The sequence below is a fragment of the Coenobita brevimanus genome, chromosome 104, assembly GCF_032717465.1.
Source record: "Coenobita brevimanus isolate Jiangsu-jjx chromosome 104, ASM3271746v2, whole genome shotgun sequence".
NCBI classification, from domain to species: domain Eukaryota; kingdom Metazoa; phylum Arthropoda; class Malacostraca; order Decapoda; family Coenobitidae; genus Coenobita; species Coenobita brevimanus.
In genome coordinates, this window is record NC_137057.1 from 17,481,115 (window position 1) to 17,503,663 (window position 22,549).

The 22,549-nt window shown below is 45.4% G+C and overlaps 1 protein-coding gene across 1 annotated transcript in view; it reads left to right on the forward strand.

The window, feature by feature from the left end:
• Positions 1-300: 300 nt before the first annotated feature.
• LOC145416022 (angiotensin-converting enzyme-like) overlaps positions 301-22,549 on the forward strand; it is a 32,771-nt gene continuing 10,522 nt past the window's right edge. The window contains exons 1-12 of the mRNA XM_080285122.1: positions 301-395; positions 4,050-4,160; positions 7,660-7,767; positions 9,971-10,063; positions 10,698-10,811; positions 11,786-11,838; positions 12,405-12,549; positions 13,472-13,581; positions 16,186-16,293; positions 18,190-18,305; positions 19,454-19,601; positions 21,691-21,820. Coding sequence (XP_080141248.1) covers positions 306-395; positions 4,050-4,160; positions 7,660-7,767; positions 9,971-10,063; positions 10,698-10,811; positions 11,786-11,838; positions 12,405-12,549; positions 13,472-13,581; positions 16,186-16,293; positions 18,190-18,305; positions 19,454-19,601; positions 21,691-21,820 — 1,326 coding nt within the window. The 5' untranslated portion in view covers positions 301-305. The remainder of the gene's footprint in view (positions 396-4,049; positions 4,161-7,659; positions 7,768-9,970; positions 10,064-10,697; positions 10,812-11,785; positions 11,839-12,404; positions 12,550-13,471; positions 13,582-16,185; positions 16,294-18,189; positions 18,306-19,453; positions 19,602-21,690; positions 21,821-22,549) is intronic.

Sequence of the window (22,549 nt, forward strand, 5' to 3'; positions counted from 1 at the left end):
CCTTCTTCCTCTTTCCCTCCCTCCCTATTTCTTCCCTCCCTCCTTTCCTTCCTTCCCTCCATCCTTCCAGCAGGAAAGCTAAGGTAATCAGTGGTCTATATTCACACACACACACACACACACACACACACACACACACACACACACACACACACATTAACGAATCTCTCACCGTATCCCTCCGTCACGCACACACACACACACACACACACACACACACACACACACACACACACACACACACACATCAACGAATCTCTCACCGTATCCCTTCGTCACGCCAACAGGAAGAGGCTGACCTTGAGATGAGGCAGTTCCGTGCTGAGTGGTATGATCGCTCCCGCCGGTATGCAGACAAGGAACTCAGCCCAGACACACGCAGGACGATGAAGATGGTAAGATTAACACTCGCCCTTCCCTCACTCTTCTATAAACACAAGGTAGTCCAAACATAACGCCTCTCTTCCACACTCTGGCAACTTCTCGTGTGTTGTAAATATAGCGCCCTTCTTCCTCTCAATCTGGCAAATTCTTGTGTGTGTTGCAGGGACGGCCCACACAGATTTACTCGTATCTGTGCTTACAATGATTCCTCCGTTCCTTTTTTTATAATCACACAGGCTGGTATATATACTACACCTCTATTGGACCCCTATTACACCTCTATCACACCTTTATTGCACCTCTATTACACTCCACTGGCGAATTTTGTGTGTGTTGCGTGAGCGGCCCTGTCAGCGTTACCAATTCTCCTGCAATTCGTGTGTTGCGGGAGCGGCCCAGTGTTGTCAATATCTGCACATTTACTCATTCCCTGTTTGTTGCGCTCACGCCCACACCAGCCAACAGAGCCGCCCCCGCAACGCACAAGGTACCTCCAGGTGAGTTTCTAGTGCAGTGCTATTTATGCAACACCCTGTATGCTCGATATTTTTAGCATGGTGGTTGGAATAATATAGTGAAGTCATGTTTATATGCTGTCCACATTACTTGGCTTAAATTATCTACCTCTCTGTCTTCACTGTTCAGCTGTATCAATATATTAACACTAGAATATGGTGCTAGTCACGAAGTGCTATTTAGAGGATATAGTGGTCTTATTTTGCTATTGAGCTGTAGCAGTAAATTAACGCTAGAATATGGTGCTAGTCACGAAGAAGTGCTATAGAAAGGATACAAGTGCTCGTGGGCCCTTCGGGCCCTCTCGCATTTGCTCCTGAGGAAGGGCTCTCGCGCTGCGCTCTCGCTTTCTCGTGCTTCTCACTCGTTTCCTCGTGCATCGCACGCGTTGCGATCATTTCAGGTAATCTGAGTCACGTTTATGTGCTGTTCTAGTCTAACGTTGTCACTATCGGCCGTCAAGGCGACATCGAAGGGCCCATGATGGTCCGTTTATGTGCTGTTCTAGTCTAATGTTGTCACTTGGATTTTTTGCAGCTAACCAATTGATCGTGTTATTTGCAGCTTCGGGAATGGAACCCAAGTTGTCCGCACGCAAGTCCGAGATAGTAGCCACTCAGCCACGGCAACCGACCGGGCACCGGGAGCGGCGTTTTTTGGTCCAAATGTGATCACTCATTAAATATAGTAAAAGTTTTTCAATCATGATGGGACCAAGTTTTTTCACATCAGCGAATTTTTTGCGATTTCTGTGCCAATTTTGGTGCGATTTAATTGTAGTTTCGGCTGCCCAAAACACACACACACACACACACACACACACACACACACACACACACACACACACACACACACACACACACACACACGCACACACACACACACACACACGGCTAGTGCTATAGTATATTAGATAGACAGAGCCGTAGTACCCTCTTATTCCGCCACTGAGCTATAGCATTTAATTAACGCTACAATATGAGGCTAGTCACGAAGAAGTACTGTTGAAAGGATATAGAGCCGTAGTATTGTTATTGTACCATTAGGTGTAGCAATGGATTACCGCTAGAATATGGGGCTAGTCACGAAGAAGTGCTATAGAAAGGATATAGAACCTTAGTATTGCTATTCTGCCATGAGACGTAACAATACATTGACGCTAGAATATGGGGCTAGTCACGAAGAAGTGCTGTTGAAAGGATATAGAGCCGTAGTACTGTCTTTGGTAATCGAGGTGTACAATGTTTTAGCGCTATTATATTCTGCTAGTCACGATGAAGTGTAGTTGAAAGGATATAGAGCCGTAGTACTGTCTTTGGTAATTGAGGTGTAGCAATAGATCGACTTTGAATATGGGGCTAGTCACGAAGAAGTGCTGTTGAAAGGTTATAGAGCCATAGTACTGTATCAGTGTGCCAGTGGGTTAGTGCAATGGATGAACACCAAGATGCTTGTGTGTGTGGTTTGACCTTTGACGCCAGAAAAAAACTTTAAAACACACACACACACACACACACACACACACACACACACACACACACACACACACACACACACACACACACACACACACACAAAACACACACACACACACAAAACAAACACTCACACGACACCGAAAATCCCCTTTCAAAAGTAAAACACACACACACACACACACACACACACACACACACACGACACCAAAAATCCCCTGTAAAAAGTAAAACACACACACACACACACACACACACACACACACACACACACACACACACACACACACACCAGATGAATTTTAGCAAAGTTTGAAGCGAATTAGTGAAGAAATAAAGGAATGGCGTCAGATTGTTAAGTGCTTGGAGGAAAGAAGGAAGGGAGGAGGAAAGAGGAGGAGGAGGAGGAAGAGGAGAAGAAGAAGGAAGAAGCAGAGGAAGACTAAGAAGAAGAGGAAGAGGAAGAAGAAAGAGAGTGAGAGAGAGGAGGAGGAGGAGGAAGAGAAAGATGAGCAGAAGAAGACCTGAACACCTGCAGAGAGACTTAGGTGTGCATGCTTGGGTAAATTAAAGGTATTTCACCTTCACTTTACACAGATGCGTTAATGACAGCGAAAAAAAGATTGAGTATATATATCGCTTGTGTGTGTGTGTGTGTGTGTGTGTGTGTGTGTGTGTGTGTGTGTGTGTGTGTGTGTGTGTGTGTGTGTGTGTATATCCTGACGTCACCTCACTTGAAGGCCAGGTGTATAGAAGGATTGATTTGACTATACTCTTTTCACTCCAACTTGGCCTAAAATTGCCGTCTCTCCATCATGCGTGTGGAGTGATAACAAGAGATTAACGCTAGAATATGATGCTAGGCACGAAGAAGTGCAATGGAAAATATGTACAGTCGTAGTAATATCTTCTCTGCTACTGAGCTACGTGAAATAAGCTACAGAAGGACGAAAATCTAGACCAAGTTTGTGTGAAAAGACTATAGCAACAAGGGGACTTTTTCCTACCTCAGCAGGGTATAATGGTGCTAGTCACGAAGAAGTGCTGTGGAAAATATGCACAGTACTAGTATCATCCTTCAGGGTAAAACACAACAATCTGTAATTCACTTATCATGGGGTATCAAATGATGGTCTGTGTGTATTTACGTTTTAAGGCTTCGTATATTTCTTTCATTTATCAACATTGTCTCTCCTAACATAATCTAACGGGGCAGAAGCTGATGTAAAGTGACCCATTCTAATCTGATCTGACTTAATGTAACCCAACCCAACCCAGCCAAACCAGATCTAGCCTAACCTAACCTAACCAAACCAACCCAACCCAACCCAACCAATCCCAGCCCAACCCAACCCAACCCAACCTAACCTAACCTAACCTAACCTAATCAAACCAAACCAACCCATCCCATCCCAAACCAAACCAAACCAACCTAACCCAACCCAACCCAACCCAACCAAACCCACCCCATCTCATCCCAACCCAACCCAACCCAAACCAAACCAAACCAAACCAAACCAGACCAGACCCATTCCTACCCAACCCATCCCAGCGTAACCGTACCAAACCAAACCATCCCAACCCAACCCAAACCACACCAAATCAGACCCATCCCTACCAAGCCCAACCCAACCAAGCCACACCTCACCTCCTTCCACTGGACACCTCTTTCAGGCCTTCCCAGCCCAACTCAATCCAGAAGACGCCAGGAACCTCAGCAGTCTGATGTCCACCATGTCCCAGGTATACGCCACCGCCACCGTCTGTCTGCCCGACCAGGAGGAGGTAAGTCCGGACACCCAGAGCCCCCTAACACCTATTCCCGAGCGATTTAGTTTGATTGTGACACCGTACCATCTTGTTCTGTGTACCATAAGTTCTTCAAACATCGCCATACTCTGCGTAAATAACATACAAGTGGATGTTAACCAGCCGGATTCCCCCCAAAAATAAATCGCTAAGGAAATGGTGTTAGGGAGCCTCCTAACCTGACGAGAATAAGGGCCAAAAATAGGCTTACGGTTCATAAGAGAGAGAGAGAGAGTTAATTTACTTTTCCATAAGGGCGGGGGTTGGGTGGGGTGTAGGCGGGGAGAGGGTGGGGTTGGGTGGGGTGCAGTGGGGTATGGGAGGGGTTGGATGGGGTGCAGTGGGGTATGGGAGGGGTTGGGTGGGGTGCAGTGGGTATGGGAGGGGTTGGGTGGGGTGCAGTGGGGTGTGGGAGGGGTTGCGTGGGGTGCAGTGGGGTGTGGGAGGGGTTGGGTGGGGTGCAGTGGGGTATGGGAGGGGTTAGGTAGGGTGTGGGAGGGGTTGGGTGGGGTGCAGTGGGGTATGGATGGGGTGCATCTGGAGAAGGGCCGCGTTGAGCAATGTGGCAGGCTCAATTCACATACTTCATTTTCCGCAAACACCTTTTTCTTAGTGTTTTTACCTTCATCCTATTAGCCCTAACTTACAGCATCCCTCATACAAAGTTACCATTATAATCTACGTGTATTTTTATCTATGAACTTCGCCAAATTTGCTGCATAATACCACGATAATCTGCACCGTGTGGAAAGGAAACAAGTCGGCCGTGAGAGTTGTGGAAAGGAGTTATGTGAGAGCGCATGCACACTTGTCCTCGAACATATGTTGACTGCACACCTGGCATCACGTTTGGACAGATGTAGGCAGCAGTATTGGACAGATGTAGGCAGAAGTATTGGACATGTATGCAGCAGTATTGGACAGATGTAGGCAGAAGTATTGGACGGATGTATGGAGCAGTATTGGACAGATGTAGGCAGCAGTATTTGGACAGATGTAGGCAGCAGTATTTGGACAGATGTAAGCAGAAGTATTGGACATGTATGCAGCAGTATTGGACAGATGTATGCAGCAGTATTTGGACATGTATGCAGCAGTATTTGGACAGATGTATGCAGCAGTATTTGGACAGATGTATGCAGCAGTATTTGGACAGATGTAGGCAGCAGTATTGGACAGATGTAGGCAGCAGTATTGGATATATGTGTGGAGCAGTATTTGGACAGATGTGTGGAGCAGTATTTGGACAGATGTATGTAGCAGTATTGGACAGATGTATGCAGCAGTATTGGACAGATGTAGGCAGTATTGGACAGATGTAGGCAGCAGTATTGGACAGATGTAGGCAGCAGTATTGGACAGATGTATGCAGCAGTATTTGGACAGATGTAGGCAGCAGTATTTGGACAGATGTATGCAGCTGTATTTGGACAGATGTATGCAGCAGTATTTGAACAGATGTATGCAGCAATATTGGACAGATGTATGCAGTATTGGACAGATGTATACAGCAGTATTGGACAGATGTATGCAGCTGTATTTGGACAGATGTATGCAGCAGTATTTGGACAGATGTAGGCAGCAATATTGGACAGATGTAGGCAAATATGTTTCATTGCAGCTTCCTACCTCCTAGCAGCTGAGATGATACGAAGCAGGTAAATTTCCGTCATGATGTTGCCTGCGTGATGTGGACGCTGCTGTTCCGAGGATGCTTGCAGCGTGTTCGTTATTGTTTACATGTTGCCAGCGCTCGTTCCAGCACACGTGTGGACGCGCCCTAAGAGGAGCATGTGGAGTTAGGTGGAGAGACAGACCGATAAATTAGGAAGGGAAGGAGCGTTGTCCTGTTGATGTGGATTCTTGAAAGCATTAGGAGATTACGAGGTGGTTTGGCCATGTGGAGACGATGGAGAGTGAGAGACTGATGAGGAGAGGGTATGTGAGGTGGAGGGAGGGATGGGAGAGAAAGACCGAGGATGAGATGCAAGGATCATGTGAGAGAGAGGGTGTGTGTGTTGGAGATTGGGCAGACAGATGGCAGAGGATAGGGTGAAATTGATTCGCTTGTGGCCACTCCTTACGGGATCAAGGCGTCTGTAGATAGATAGATATATAGATAGATGGATAGATAGATAGACATATAGATAGATATATAAATAGACACAAACTCCAGGATAAGTTTTTGATGGTCATTGTTCAGACCTCAGAGCATAGTGGAAGGATGTCTCTCTCTCTCTCTCTCTCTCTCTCTCACACACACACACACAAATCAAAGCACACTAACTCGCTTCTCTGCCTACCTCTCTACCTACCTACCTACCTACCTACCTACGTGCCTGTAAGTAGAGAGTAAATCTTCTTATTAAAATCAAAACTACTTACAAACGTCCCTCAACACCTTTTCCTAACCGATTTATTTTGTTTATTACTCTTTCTTACCCTATTCTGTGTTATATAAATCCTTCCATTATCGCCACACTCTGCGTAAATAATGTCTGTCTATCTATCTATCGCCAGACGCCCTCATCCCGTAAGGGGTGGCCACAAACAAAGCGCCTCCATGTCGCCCTGTCCCCCGCCATTTCATTGCCCTGCTCCCAGCTCACACACCCCTCTCTCATATACTTCTCCACTCCATCCCCCCATCTCATCCTTGGCTTCCCCCTCCTTCTCCCCCCTTCCATCTCACTCACATACACTCTTCTCGTCAGTCTCTCGCTCTCCAACCTCTCCATATGGCCAAATAATGCACAGGAGGATATTAACCAGCCATAACCAAGAATAAATCGCTAAGGAAGAGGTGTTAGGGAGCTTCCTGAACGGGGAAAATACGGGACTGTGTATGTACTTTGTGTAATCCTATTCAGTATGTAATGTTTGTAACCATATGTAATGATATGACCGTATAGAGCTTTGTAACCGTCAATAGAGCTTTGTAACCGTCAATAGAGCTTTGTAACCGTTTATAGAGCCTTTGTAATCTTATATAGAGCCTTTGTAACCTTTTATAGAGCCTTTATAACCGTATATAGAGTTTTGTAACCTTTTATAGAGCCTTTATAACCGTATATAGAGCTTTGTAACCGTATATAGAGCTTTGTAACCGTATATAGAGCATTTGTAACCGTATATAGAGCTTTGTAACCGTATATAGAGCCTTTGTAACCTTATATAGAGCCTTTGTAACCGTATATAGAGCTTTGTAACCCTATATAGAGCCTTTGTATCCGTATAGGGAGGGGGAGGCCAAGGATGAGGTGGAGGGATGGAGTGGAGAGGCATGTGAGAGAGGGGGGTGTGAGCTGGGAGCAGGGCAGTGACATGGCGGGGGGACAGAGCGACATGGAGGCGATTTGTTTGTGGCCACCCCTTACGGATGAAGGGGTCTGGCGATAGATAGACAGACAGTAACCGAATTAAGCCTTTGTAACTGTATATGGCCTTTGTAACACTGTAATTTTGTACCCTGCAGCCCTGCCTACCCCTTGAACCAGACCTAAGTACCTTAATGGCCACCTCGAGGGATTACAAGACTTTGAGGCACATATGGAAGCAGTGGAGGGACAATGTGGGGAGGAAGGTAAGTGCTCTCTCTCTCTCTCTCTCTCACACACACACACACACACACACACACACACACACACACACACACACTCTGTCTGTCTGTCTGTCTGTCTCTCTCTCTCTCTCTGTCTGTCTGTCTGTCTGTCTGTCTCTCTCTCTCTCTCTCTCTCTCTCTCTCTCTCTCTCTCACACACACACACACACACACACACACACACACACACACACTCTCTCTGTCTGTCTGTCTGTCTCTCTCTCTCTCTCTCTCTCACCCACACCCACCCACACACACACACACACACACACACACACACACACACACACTGTCTGTCTGTCTGTCTGTCTCTCTCTCTCTCTCTCTCTCTCTCTCTCTCTCTCACACACACACACACACACACACACACACACACACACACACACTGTCTGTCTGTCTGTCTGTCTGTCTCTCTCTCTCTCTCTCTCTCTCTCTCTCACACACACACACACACACACACACACACACACACACACACTCTGTCTGTCTGTCTGTCTCTCTCTCTCTCTCTCTCTCTCTCTCTCTCTCTCTCTCTCTCTCCTTCTCCCATACTCTCCTAGTCAGTCCCTCACTCTCCATTCACTGATCGAGTCACCCATATATTCTCCTACTAATACCTAATACCTGATACTGTCTTACCTCATCCTTGGTCTGCCTCTCCTCCTCACCCACTCTTCTAGTCAGTCTCTCACACCCCATTCCTTTTGTATGGTATTTAATCTCATCCACACCCACCTTATACCTTATACTTACTTATACCTGATACTCTTCATCCTATTTTTCGGTCTCCTTCACACACCCACTCTCCTTGTCAGTCTCTAACTCCGTTTCATCTATATCGACTCTGCCTTATACCTTATGCTGACACCTTATACCTACTTATACCCGTGCCTTATACATTGTACCTATATTAGTACACCAAACTCATACACTGTGCTAATATGTACACTTATACCTTATAGCTTATACTTAAAGGTGTTATATTTTCACTTATACTTATGGCTTATACTTGTGCCTATACTTATACTTATACCTTACACCTATACCTTATACTTAAGCCTTATATTTACACTCATACACTTATACCTTATATTTAAGTCTTATATTTACACTTATACCTTATACTTAAGCCTTATATTTACATTCACACTTATACCTATACTTAAGCCTTATATTTACACTCATATTCACACTTATACCTCATACTTAAGCTTTATATTTACACTCATACACTTATACCTTATACTTAAGCCATATATTTACACTCATACGTACACTTATACCTTATACTTAAGCCTTATATTTACTCATACTTACACTTACACCTCATACTTAAGCCTTATATTTACACTCATACACTTATACCTCATACTTAAGCTTTATATTTACACTCATACACTTATACCTTATACTTAAGCCTTATATTTACTCATACTCAGTTATGCCTTACACATATATCTTATACTGTACTTCAACCTTGTACTCTCCCTTACACTTTATACCTTATACCTTATACCCTTCCCTTATACCTTATACCCTCCCCTTATACCTTATACCCTTCCCTTATACGTTATACTCTCCCCCTTATACCTTATATTCTCCCCTTATACTTTATACCCCCTTATACCTTATGCTCCCTTATATCTTATACCCTCCCCCTTATACCTTATACCCTCCCCTTATACCTTATACACCCCTTATACATTATACCCTCCCCTTATACTTTATACCTCCTTATACCTTATACCCTTCCCTTATACTCTCCCCCTTATACCTTATACCCTTCCCTTATACCCTCCCCTTATACCTTATACCCTTCCCTTATACTCTTCCCCTTATACCTTATACTCTCCCCTTATACCTTATACCCTTCCCTTATACTCTTCCCCTTATACCTTATACCCTTCCCTTATACTCTCCCCTTATACCTTATACTCTCCTCTTATACCTTATACCCTTCCCTTATACTCTTCCCCTTATACCTTATACCCTCCCCTTATACCTTATACCCTTCCCTTATACCCTCCCCCTTATACCTTATACCCTCCCCCTTATACCTTATACCCTTCCCTTATACTCTCCCCTTATACCTTATACCCTTCCCTTATACTCTCCCCTTATACCTTATACCCTTCCCTTATACTCTCCCCTTATACCTTATACTCTTCCCTTATACTCCCCCCAGATTCGGCGTGAGTACCTGCAATATCTGGACCTGATGAACATTAAGGCAAGGCTGGACAACTACACCGATGCAGGACACATGTGGAGAGACAGGGTGAGGCAGGGGTGAGGCAGGGAGGGGTGGTAAGGGTGAGGCAAAGGGATGCAGAGGGAGGTATGAGTCGGGGAAGTAGGGAAGGCAAGAGAGAGGGAGGGATGAGGTAGGGTGAGGCAGAGGTGGTAGGGTGAGGCAGGGAGGGGTGGTAAGGGTGAGGCAAAGGGATGCAGAGGGAGGTATGAGTCGGGGAAGTAGGGAAGGCAAGAGGAGGGAGGGATGAGGTAGGGGTAGCAGGGAGGGGTGGTAGAGTGAGGCAGAGGGAGGTATGGGTAGGGTAAGGTAGGGGAGGCAAGGGTAAGGCAGGGGGGTGGTAGAGGCAGGGAGGGGTGGTAGGGTGAGGCAATGGGAGGCAGAGGGAAGTATGGGTAGGGGAAAGGTAGGGGTGGCAGGGAGGGGGGAATCAGTGGTGGCAGGGTGAGGCAGGAATAGGAGTGTGGTGAGGCAGGGAGTGTTAGGTAAGGCTGGGTGAGGCAGCAGGGTAAGGCACACTCAAAAATAATAATAATAATCCTTCCAGCTCTACACAACCCCCCAAAAATAACTACATAAATAAGCTTGAAGAGGCAGGGGTTAGGCAGGGAGGGTAAGGCAGACTCCACCTAACCTCCACACCTCCCCTCAACCCCTTCAGTACGAGACCGAGACCCTGGAGGGGGATCTGCTGCACATTTACGAGGAGCTGGCACCCCTGTACAGACTCGTGCACTCCTACGTACGACACCGGCTGGGGGAGGTGTACGAGCAGGTGCGTGTGTGTGTGTGCGTGCGTGTGTGTGTGTGTGTGTGTGTGTGTGTGTGTGTGTGTGTGAGAGAGAGAGAGAGAGAGAGAGAGCATCAAAAACTAATGTTGTGGATGTGGGGATCTGAATATTCAATAATCCCAAGTAATATAAGAAGGTCTCGTTGCACCTTTACCTGAGCGATTTATTTTGCGTATAACACCGTAACATTATCTTCTGTGCTATTTATATCGCTGGAATTATCGACATGGTTAAGATCAGCAAGGTACAAGAGGATATAGAGGTGTAATGTGTTGAATAAATCGCTTATGATAAGGTGTTAAGGGATATCAAGAGTCAGTTTGAATGCGAGCACTAAAATTCGTCAGTGGTGGTGATGGTGATGATAGTGGTGGTGGTGATGATGATGATGATAGTGGTGGTAGTGATGATGATGATGATGATGATGATAATGGTGGTGGTGATGATAGTGATGATGATGATTGTGGTGATGATGATAATAATGGTGATGGTGGTGGTAGTGATGATGATGATGATGGTAGTGGTGGCGATGATGATGATGATGATGGTGGTGTAGTGGTGGTGATGATGATGGTGATGGTGGTAGTGGTGATGATGATGGTGATGGTAGTGGTGGCGATGATGATGATGATGGTGTAATGGTGGTGTAGTGGTGGTGATTATGATGGTGCTGGTAGTGGTGATGATGATGATGATGGTGTGGTGGTGGTGATGGCGATGATGATGGTGTGGTGGTGATGATGATGATGATGAGGAGGAGGAGAAGGATTGTGGTGGTGGTAGTGATGATGATGATTGTGATAATAATGATGATGATGATGATGATAATAATGATGCCGATGATGACAACATAAATCATCATAATAATAATAATAACAATAATAATAAAAATAATATAGTTCTTTATAAAAACCTGATTTCCATTCGTGTTAAAATATGTTATGTGTTATATTTCCAGATAGAGCCACGGGGAGCACTGCCAGCCTGTGTGTTAGGGGATATGTGGGGCAGGTAGGTGCTATTTAACACGTACAGTATACCTGGTGAAATGGCGGGGGACAGGGCGACGTGGAGGCGATTTGTTTGTGGCCACCCCTTACGGGATTAAGGCGTCTGGCAATAGATAGACAGAAGTATAATGTCTTTAACTTGGCCTAAAATTTGTCAGTCTATCTTGAATGCTGAGTTATAACAGTAGCACTAGAATATGGTGCTAGTCACGAAGAAGTGCTACGGATAGGATGTAGAGCCGTAGCATTGTCTTTAAAGTGGTGCCTGGTGGTTTAGTGGGTTTAGATTGTCACTATGTCTTTATGTCTAGTCGATGGGAAAATCTCTCTCTCTCTCTCTCTCTCTCTCTCTCTCTCTCTCTCTCTCTCTCTCTCTCTCTCTCTCTCTCTCTCTCTCAGTCGTGTCTAGGGCATATATTAAGAAAAAAATATATATCAGTTTTAAATACCCATATGCTGTCCACAGGTATAAATCTAACTCTCTCTCTCTCTCGCTCTCTCTCTCTCTCTCTCTCTCTATCTATCTATCTATCTATCTATCTATCTGTCTATCTATTTCTCTCATAGGTTTTGGATGAACATATATCCTTTGGTCACCCCCTACCCTGACCAGCCTGACATTGACGTGAGCAGGGAAATGGCGAGGCAGAATTACAGTGTGGTACAGATGTTTAAGATGGGAGAGGAATTCTTCACTTCTATGGGACTAAAGGTGAGTGGTGTGGTGGTGAAGTGGTGGTGTGGTGTGGTGTGGTGGTATGAAGGTGGATGCTGTGGTGATGTGGGTGTGGTGAAGTGGTGTAGTGGTGTGAAGGTGGATGTTGTGGTGATGTGTGGATGTGGTGGTGTCGTGGTGTGAAGGTGAATGCTGTGGTGGTGTGTAGTGAAGTGGTGTAGTGGTGTGAAGGTGAATGCTGTGGTGGTGTGGTGTTGTGGGGGTGTGATCTTATGTAGGTGAATGTTGTTGTGATGTGGGTGTGGTGATTGTGGTGCTGTGGGTGTGGTGGTAGTTGTGGTGGTAATGTGGTAACTTGTGTTGCAATGGCCGTGCTGCTACTGGAGGGTTTGTGTGGTGGTATAGGTGTGGTGGTGTGGGCGTGGTGATGGTGTGGTGGTGTGAGTGTGGGGATAGTCGTGGTAGTAGTGTGGTAGCTTGTGATGGTGTGGTGGTGTAGATGTATTGGTTGTGGTGGAGTGGTGATGTGGTATATGTGGTACTGTTCATGTGGCAGTGAGATGTTATTCCTCAGTTATAGACCATTTTTAAAAGATAATTATATATAACAGTGTGGAAATATATAAATACCCATGTGCTGCCTAATTTTTGCGTGTCTAGATTAAATACATCATTTTTTTTTTACGAGGAAGAAGGAACCAAAGGCTGAGTCTTCATTAGCGTTCCCTCCAAGAAAGAAACAAAAACAATACAAAAGAGAGCCAAATTCAAGATCCATTCATTTCGAGATGCCTGGACACACTGCGTTTGAAAGACTGGAGGTCATAGGAAGTAGGAAGTACAGACAGAGGGAGACAGTTCCAGAGTTGACCTGTTGCATATACATACATACCTGAATATATGCACTATCTATGTGTCTATCTATCTACCTGTCTATCTATCTATCTATCTCCCCCAGCCCCTGCCATCAACATTCTGGGCACACTCCATGCTGGAAAGGCCCAACGACGGGAGGGACGTGGTGTGTCATCCAACAGCCTGGGACTTCATGGATGGAAAGGACTTCAGGTAATTTTTTATACTTTTGCACCGTCCACTCACCTGATGTAGTGCTGCCTACTTCTTCCTTCACCTTTATCTTTCTCTTTCTGTGTCTGCCCTCCTCTCTTCCTATTTCTCACCATCATACACTCACTTAATGTAGTGATGCATACTTCTTCCTTCACCTTTCTCTTTCTCTTTCTGTGTCTGCCCTCCTCTCTTCCTATTTCTCACCGTCATCCACTCACCTGATGTAGTGCTGCCTACTTCTTCCTTCACCTTTATCATTCTTTTTCCGTGCCTGCCCTCCTCTCTTCCTATTTCTCACCGTCATCCATTCACCTGATGTAGTGCTGCCTACTGCTTCCCTCTCCTTTATCATTCTTTTTCCGTGTCTGCCCTCCTCTCTTCCTATTTCTCACCATCATCCATTCACCTGATGTAATGCTGCCTACTTCTTCCTTCACCTTTATCAATCTTTTTCCGTGTCTGCCCTCCTCTCTTCCTATTTCTCACCATCATCCATTCACCTGATGTAGTGCTGCCTACTTCTTCCTTCACCTTCATCATTCTTTTTCCGTGTCTGCCCTCCTCTCTTCCTATTTCTCACCATCATCCATTCACCTGATGTAGTGCTGCCTACTTCTTCCTTCACCCTTATCATTCTTTTTCCGTGTCTGCCCTCCTCTCTTCCTATTTCTCCCATCTTTCCTGTCACTTTTTATTACTCTTCTTTCCTTTTCAGGTGGCTTTACATTGAGCGACAAGCCTAATGGTTTCCTGTAAGCCAGGAAACCAGCGCTGGGTAGTAACCATATAACCAAACCATACGTGTTCCCTACGTGGGTTGGCGGAGGGTTAGTGCCCCTCCCCGTAAAACAACTAACTCAAAGATAAATGGCCACCCTTTACGGGATTATGGCGTCTGGCTATAGATAGATAGATAGTTTTCCCTTTAACCTACCCTAAAATTGCCTTCTCTCTGCCTTGAATGCTGAGCTGTAACAATAGAGTAACACTAGAATATGATGCCAGTCACGAAGAAGTGCTGTGGAATGAATGTAAAGCCACAGCATTGATTTCTCTGATTCAAGTTAAGGTAAAACAAGTACAGCATTATTATTATTATTATTATTATTATTATTATTATTATTATTATTAGTGTTATTATTATTATTATTATTATTATTATTAAATACTATTATTATTATTATTATTAGTGTTATTATTATTATTTATTTTATTATCATTATTATTGGTATTATTATTATTAGTATTATTATTAGTATTTATTTTATTATTATTATTAGTGTTATTATTATTATTATTATTACTATTATTATTATTATTATTATTATTATTATTATTAGTGATATTATTATTATTTATTTTATTATCATTATTATTAGTGTTATTATTATTATTATTATTATTATTATTATTATTAATCATCTTTTTATTCCTACTCCTTTCATTTTCTTTACCCCATGTTCGGTCTTCCCCTAGTCCTCTCCTGCACTCTCCTAGTTAGTCTCACACTCCATTCGCTCCTTAGGGTCATTTTAACCTGAGCAAAATTATCTATTATCTTCAGTATATCTTGTTCTATCTGTCTGTCTATCTATGGGGTGGCCACAAACAAATCACCTCCACGTCACCCTGTCCCCCGCCATTTCACTGCCTTGCTCCCAACTCACCCCCCCCCTCTCATATACCTCTCCACTCCATCCCTCCATCTCATCCTTGGCCTTCCCCTCCCTCTCCCCCCCCTCCACCTCACTCACATACACTCTCCTCCTCAGTCTCTAACTCTCTCATATACCTCTCCACTCCATCCCTCCATCTCATCCTCGGCCTTCCCCTCCTTCTCCCCCCCCTCCACCTCACTCACATACACTCTCCTCGTCAGTTTCTCACTCATATACCTCTCCACTCCATCCCTCCATCTCATCTTCGGCCTTCCCCTCCCTCTCCCCCTCTCCACCTCACTCACACTCTCCTCGTCAGTCTCTCACTCTCATATACTTCACTCCATTCCTCCATCTCATCCTCGGCCTTCCCCTCCCTCTTCCCCCCCCTCTCCACCTCACTCACATACACTCTCCCATATACTTCATTCCTCCATCTCATCCTCGGCCTTCCCCTCCCTCTCCCCCCCTCTCCACCTCACTCACATACACTCTCCCATATACTTCATCCCTCCATCTCATCCTTGGCCTTCCCCTCCCTCTCCCTCCCTCCATCTCACTCACATACACTCTCCCATATACTTCATCCCTCCATCTCATCCTCGGCCTTCCCCTCCCTCTCCTCCCCCCTCTCCACCTCACTCACATACACTCTCCCATATACTTCATTCCTCCATCTCATCCTCGGCCTTCCCCTCCCTCTCCTCCCCCCTCTCCACCTCACTCACATACACTCTCCCATATACTTCATCCCTCCATCTCATCCTCGGCCTTCCCCTCCCTCTCCCCCCCCTCTCCACCTCACTCACATACACTCTCCCATATACTTCATCCCTCCATCTCATCCTCGGCCTTCCCCTCCCTCTCCCCCCCCTCTCCACCTCACTCACATACACTCTCCTCGTCAGTGTTGTTATTTTGTTTTTTTTTTTTTTTTTTTCAGAATCAAAATGTGCACCAAGGTGAATATGGAAGATTTAATGACGATACATCACGAGTTGGGTCACATTCAGTACTTCATGCAATACGCCCATCAGCACATCACGCACAGGTCAGCACTCAGCACCTATCAGCACCCGTCAGCACGTCACACACACACACACACACACACACACACACACACACACACACACACACACACACACACACACACACACACACACACACCACACACACACAGAACTTCTCCAACTCCATCATACAAAAACACATCAGTAATAGTTTTTAGTCCTTTCTACGCATGACTCTCGGCAGGGGATCTGAACCTATGCAAGACTTTAGATCCATATGGACGTGAAGTCGTTGAAATACAGGCTGAAGTGGCCGTTTTAGCACCGTCCTACTTTCGGGGGATAGGGAGGGAGGTGAGGGGCATCTGTAGAACCGGGCCGTGGACCTGGTTACGCTGGGGCCACCACGTGAAGGCGTCCCTCTCCAACCCTACACACTGAAGAGGTTAAGATATCGTCTCATGTCCCCTGCCTGAGACGGGTTCCACAAGGTCATAGGTCAATTGATGGCCATGTTAAGGGTAGGGTAGGGTAGGGTGGGGTAAGGTAGGGTAGGGTATGGTAGGTTAGGGTAAGGTAGGGTAGGGTAGGTTGTAATTATATGTTATGTTAGATTGCTAGATTAGGGTAGGGTAGGGTAGGGTAGATTGTTAGTTTAGCTTAGGTTAGATTGTTAGGGTAGGGTAGGTTAGGGTAGATTGTAATTATAGGTTATGTTAGATTGCTAGATTAGGGTAGGGTAGGGTAAGGTAGGGTAGGGTAGATTGTAATTATAGGTTATGTTAGATTGCTAGATTAGGGTAGGGTAGGGTAAGGTAGGGTAGGGTAGATTGTAATTATAGGTTATGTTAGATTGTTAGATTAGGGTAGGGTAGGCTAGGTTTAAATTGGTTAAAAATGGTTGTCAGGTCAGGTTAAATCAGGTGAGACTGGGTTACACTGGGATAAATGAAACTGTATTTGGTTTGGTTTAATTAGTGTGTCAGGTTTGGGTAGTGCTGCCTACTTCTTCCTTAGCCTGTATCATTCTTTTTCTGTGCCTGTCCTCCTCTCTTCCTATTTCTCACCATCATCCACTCACTTGATGTAATGCTGCCTACTTCTTCCTTAGCCTTTATCATTCTTTTTCTGTGCCTGTCCTCCTCTCTTCCTATTTCTCACCATCATCCACTCACTTGATGTAGTGCTGCCTACTTCTTCCTTAGCCTTTATCATTCTTTTTCTGTGCCTGCCCTCCTCTCTTCCTATTTCTCACCATCATCCACTCACTTGATGTAGTGCTGCCTACTTCTTCCTTAGCCTGTATCATTCTTTTTCTGTGCCTGTCCTCCTCTCTTCCTATTTCTCACCATCATCCACTCACTTGATGTAGTGCTGCCTACTTCTTCCTTAGCCTGTATCATTCTTTTTCTGTGCCTGTCCTCCTCTCTTCCTATTTCTCACCATCATCCACTCACTTGATGTAATGCTGCCTACTTCTTCCTTAGCCTTTATCATTCTTTTTCTGTGCCTGCCCTCCTCCCTTCCTATTTCTCCCATCTTTCCTGTCGCTTCTTATTGCTCTTCTCTCCTTTACAGGTGGCATTACATTGAGTGTCAAGCCAAATAGTTTCCTGTAAGCCAAGAAACCATTTACAACGCTGGGTGGTAACCATATAACCAACCCATACTGCTCCCTGCGTGTCAGCAAGTGGGTTGATGGAGGGTTAGTGCCCCTCCCCGTAAAACCAATAACTCAGAGTCAAATGGCCACCCCTTATGGGATTATGGCGTCTGGCAATAGATAGACAGATAGGTCTGGGTATATTACACTGAGTTTAACTAGACTAGGTTAGGTTATACTAAATTGGGCAAAATCAAGTTAGGTTACATTAGGCTAAAGTAGGTCAGGAAGAGGTTGTGTCTCACCTTTTTTTCTTTTTCTTTTGTTTTTCCAGAGACGGGGCCAACGACGGCTTCCACGAGGCCATAGGTGAGCTGATAGCCATGGTGATGTCCACACCTGGCCACCTCAGCAAGATGGGGCTCCTACACCACCATCGCCCTTCGCACGGTTAGTTCGCTTGGGTTAGGCAGCGTCCACACCAGATACGTGCGGGTGCGGATGGGTGCGAGCAGGTGTGGACGGGCCTGAGTGGATGTGGATGGATGTGAGTGGGTGCGGATGGGTTTGGGTGGATGCATATGGGTGCGAGCGGGTGCGGATGGGTGTGGGTGGGTAGGAGATAGGTGCGGATGGGAGTTTTGCTATACTGAAACCCATACAAGTTGACTGGACGTGGGCGAGTGCGGATAAGAACGTCTGTGGGTTACGGTAATGCGCGCACCAGCAAGCTTTTGGTGTGGACGCTGCCTTATGTTATATTAAGTAGTTAGTCAGTCAGAGGAGACAGATCCGTTTTCTGAAATTTTGTTTATAGTGAAGGTACAAGAGTTTTTATCCAGCATTAGCTTTTGCTGTATGGGGGGAGTGTGTGTGTGTGTGTGTGTGTGTGTGTGTGTGTGTGTGAGCTTGAACGGTGTTGAATGAAGCACAGTTTTTTCTATGGTGATAAACACACACACACACACACACACACACACACACACACACACACACACAGAATGATGAGGCATTGCTGGGGGATTAGTTATGACAATGCACATCAAACGTAAATTATATGTGACTCTATTACCCATATACTATAGTTTATTCACTTATTATTATTATTATTATTATTAGTCTTTTGTGGTTTACTTCTCGGTACTCAGTGGGAAAATAATACAGTACAACAGCTCTACATCCTTTCCATAGAACTTCTTCGTGTACAGCCCTGCCCATCCCTGCCCAGCCTAACCCAGTCCATCCCAACTCAGCCACATCCATCCCAATCCTGTCCCACCCTACCTATTCCAACCCAGACCAAACCTACCCATCCCTACCCAATGCAACCCAACCAAACCCTACCCTACCCAACCCAACCCAACCCAACCCAACCCTACCCAATCGAACCCAACCCTACCCAATCCAACCCAACCCAATGCAACCCAACCAAACCCTACCCTACTCAAGCCAACCCTACCCTACCCTACCCTATCCAACCCAACCCAGCCCCACCCCACCCCGCCCCGCCCCGCCCCGCCCCGCCCCACCCCACCCCACCCCACCCCACCCCGCCCCGCCCTACCCCACCCCAGCCTAACCTGCCCCACGTTTTTCAGAGAGCACTGTTAATTACCTGATGCGTACTGCCCTCCACACCGTCACCACACTTCCCTTCCACCTCGTCAATGACCTGTGGCGGTGGAGGGTGTGGCGGGGGGAGTACGAAGACCACCACACTTACAATGAACGTTTCTGGCAGCTCAAGTAAGGGAAACGTTTTTGTAGTGACGTGTTTGGCAGTTCAAGTAAGGGAAACGTTTTTGTAGTGACGTGTTTGGCAGTTCAAGTGAGGGAAACGTTTTTGTAGTGACGTGTTTGGCAGTCCAAGTGAGGGAAACGTTTTTTGAGGTGCTTGATCTAAACTTATATTGAACGTTTCTGGCAATTCAAGTGTGAGAAACGTTTGTAGGGCCTGATCTAAACCTATATTGAACGTTTCTGGTAGCTCGAGTAAGGGAAACGTTTTTATAGTGCTTGATCTAAACCTGTATTGAACGTTTCTGGCAATGGAGGTAAGAGAAACGTTTTGTTCGGCTTGATCTAGACCTAAATTGAACGTTTCTGGTAGCTCAAGTAAGGGAAACGTTTTTTTTGTGCTGCTTGATCTGAACTTATATTGAACGTTTCTGGCAATTCAAGTGTGAGAAACGTTTGTAGGGCCTGATCTAAACCTATATTGAACGTTTCTGGTAGCTCAAATAGGAGAAACGTTTTTGTAGTGCTTGATCTAAACCTATATTGAACGTTTCTGGCAATTCAGGAATAAGAAACGTTTTAGTGAATATCAGGACCAGCACACTTATAATAAACGTTTCTGGCAGCTCAAGTAGGGGAAACGTTTTTGTGGTGCTTCCTCCAACTCTATAACGAACGTTTCTATCAATTCAGTTAAGAAAAAATAAGGCCTTTGGTTCTTTCTTTCTTGCATTAAAAAAACAACAACTAGAGTATAATAAACGTTTCTAGCAACTCAGGTACTAGAAACGTTTTTTGTGGTGCCTCTCCTAGTGTGACGTGACAGTAGGAGCTGGTAGGGAGTGTGGGGTAAGATCTACGATCATGTTTGCACCTACTCACTCACTTCTCTCCCCTCCCACCCCCTCTACCACCCTCCACACGAAGGTACCGTGGGGGTGTTTGATGCCGTGGGGGGTACAGGCGGGGGTATGCACTCCTCTGAACCCCCCCAAAAAATATATATATACCTAGGAGTGTATTAGTGGTAGGTGGTGGCGACCATCATCCACTCACTTGATGTAGTGCTGCCTACTTCTTAGCCTTTATCATTCTTTTTCTGTGCCTATCCTCCTCTTTGCCTATTTCTCCCATCTTTCCTGTCACTTCTTATTGCTTTTCTTTCCTTCACAGGTGGCTTTACATTGGGTGACAAGCCAAATGGTTTCCTATAAGCCAAGAAACCATTTACAACGCTGGGTGGTAACCATATAACCAAACCATATGTGCTCCTTATGTGTCAACAAGTGGGTTGGTGGAGGGTTAGTGCCCCTCTCCGTAAAACAAATAACTCAAAGTCAAATGGCCACCCCTTATGGGATTATGGCGTCTGGCAATAGATAGATAGGAGTGTATTGCTATGTTGGTGGAGTTACAGTAGTGCTTGTAATTCTACCAACCCCCCAAGTAGAGGTTGACCATGAAGTGTGCAGTGATGTTGGCGCTACGGTGGTGTTGGCATAAGGACAGGGAGGGGTAGAATGGAAGGTTACAGTGAGTGTACATAGTATTGTGGGAGTATAGTGGAAGGTTACAGTGAGTGTGTATAATATTGTGTGGTATAGTGGAAGGTTACAGAGAGTGTGTATAATATTGTGTAGTACTGTGGAAAGTTACAGTGAGTGTGTATAGTATTGTGGGAGTATAGTGGAAGGTTACAGTGAGTGTGTATAGTATTGTAGAGTATAGTGGAAGGTTACAGTGAGTGTGTATAGTATTGTGTAGTATAGTGGAAGGTTACAGTGAGTGTGTATAGTATTGTGGGAGTATAGTGGAAGGTTACAGTGAGTGTGCATTGTATTGTGTTTAAAGTGGTGTGTAGAGAGAGAGAGAGAGAGAGAGAGAGACTATTTGTTTAAGGTGGTGTGGAGAGAGAGAGAGAGAGAGAGAGAGACAGACAGACAGACAGACAGACAGACAGAGGAAGACAGAGAGAGAGAGAGAGAGACTAGGTGTTTAAGGTGGTGTGGAGAGACAGGCAGACAGACAGAGACAGAGAGAGGGAGACAAAGAGAGAGAGAGACTGTAGGTGTTTAAGATGGTGTTTGTGTTTGGACAGAGAGGAGTATCTGGGAGTGAAGCCCCCTGTCCCCCGAGGTGCCGGGGCCCTGGACCCCCCCTCCCTCTACCACATCGCCACCAGTTACGACATGATCAGATATTTTACACGCACCATACTGCAGTTCCAGGTGAGTGTGTGTGTGTGTGTGTGTGTGTGTGTGTATACAGATAGATAGATAGATAGATATATGTGTGTATTGACTTATGTGAGTGACAGCAACCTCTTCTGCGCTACACCTCACCCTGAGGCTGCTAATCATCACACAACATAATATCCAGCATCTGGAAGCATGGCAATATCATCACTATCCCTAAACCCAACAAAGACCCCACGTTACCCTCCTCACACCGTCCCATCACACTCCTCTGCACCCCCTCTAAAGTCACTGAACGACTGGTACCACAACTAGTCACACCTCACATTCCCCTAGCCCAGTCACAACATGGCTTTAGGCCACTACACTCCACAAACACCCTTTTTACAGACCTTACACAGAGAGTTTTCAATGGCATGAATTCAACTAGGCCACCACACAGAACACTCCTAATCACACTAGACATTAGCAAAGCTTTTGATGCCATCCCCCGCCACAACCTCACGAACAAAATACTTAACACAAACATGCACAATAACACAAAAAGGTGGCTGGCAAACTACTTAGCAGGCAGATGTGCACACGTAACATTTGCCGGTCAGTCGTCTAACATCAGAAACTTCACAAACGACGTCCCCCAAGGATCTGTTTTGTCCCCTACACTCTTTAATCTATACATGCGCGACGTACCCACACACCACAGATACACATAGCTTCCTATGCAGATGATATAACACATGTACGCACCAAAAAGCAAACACA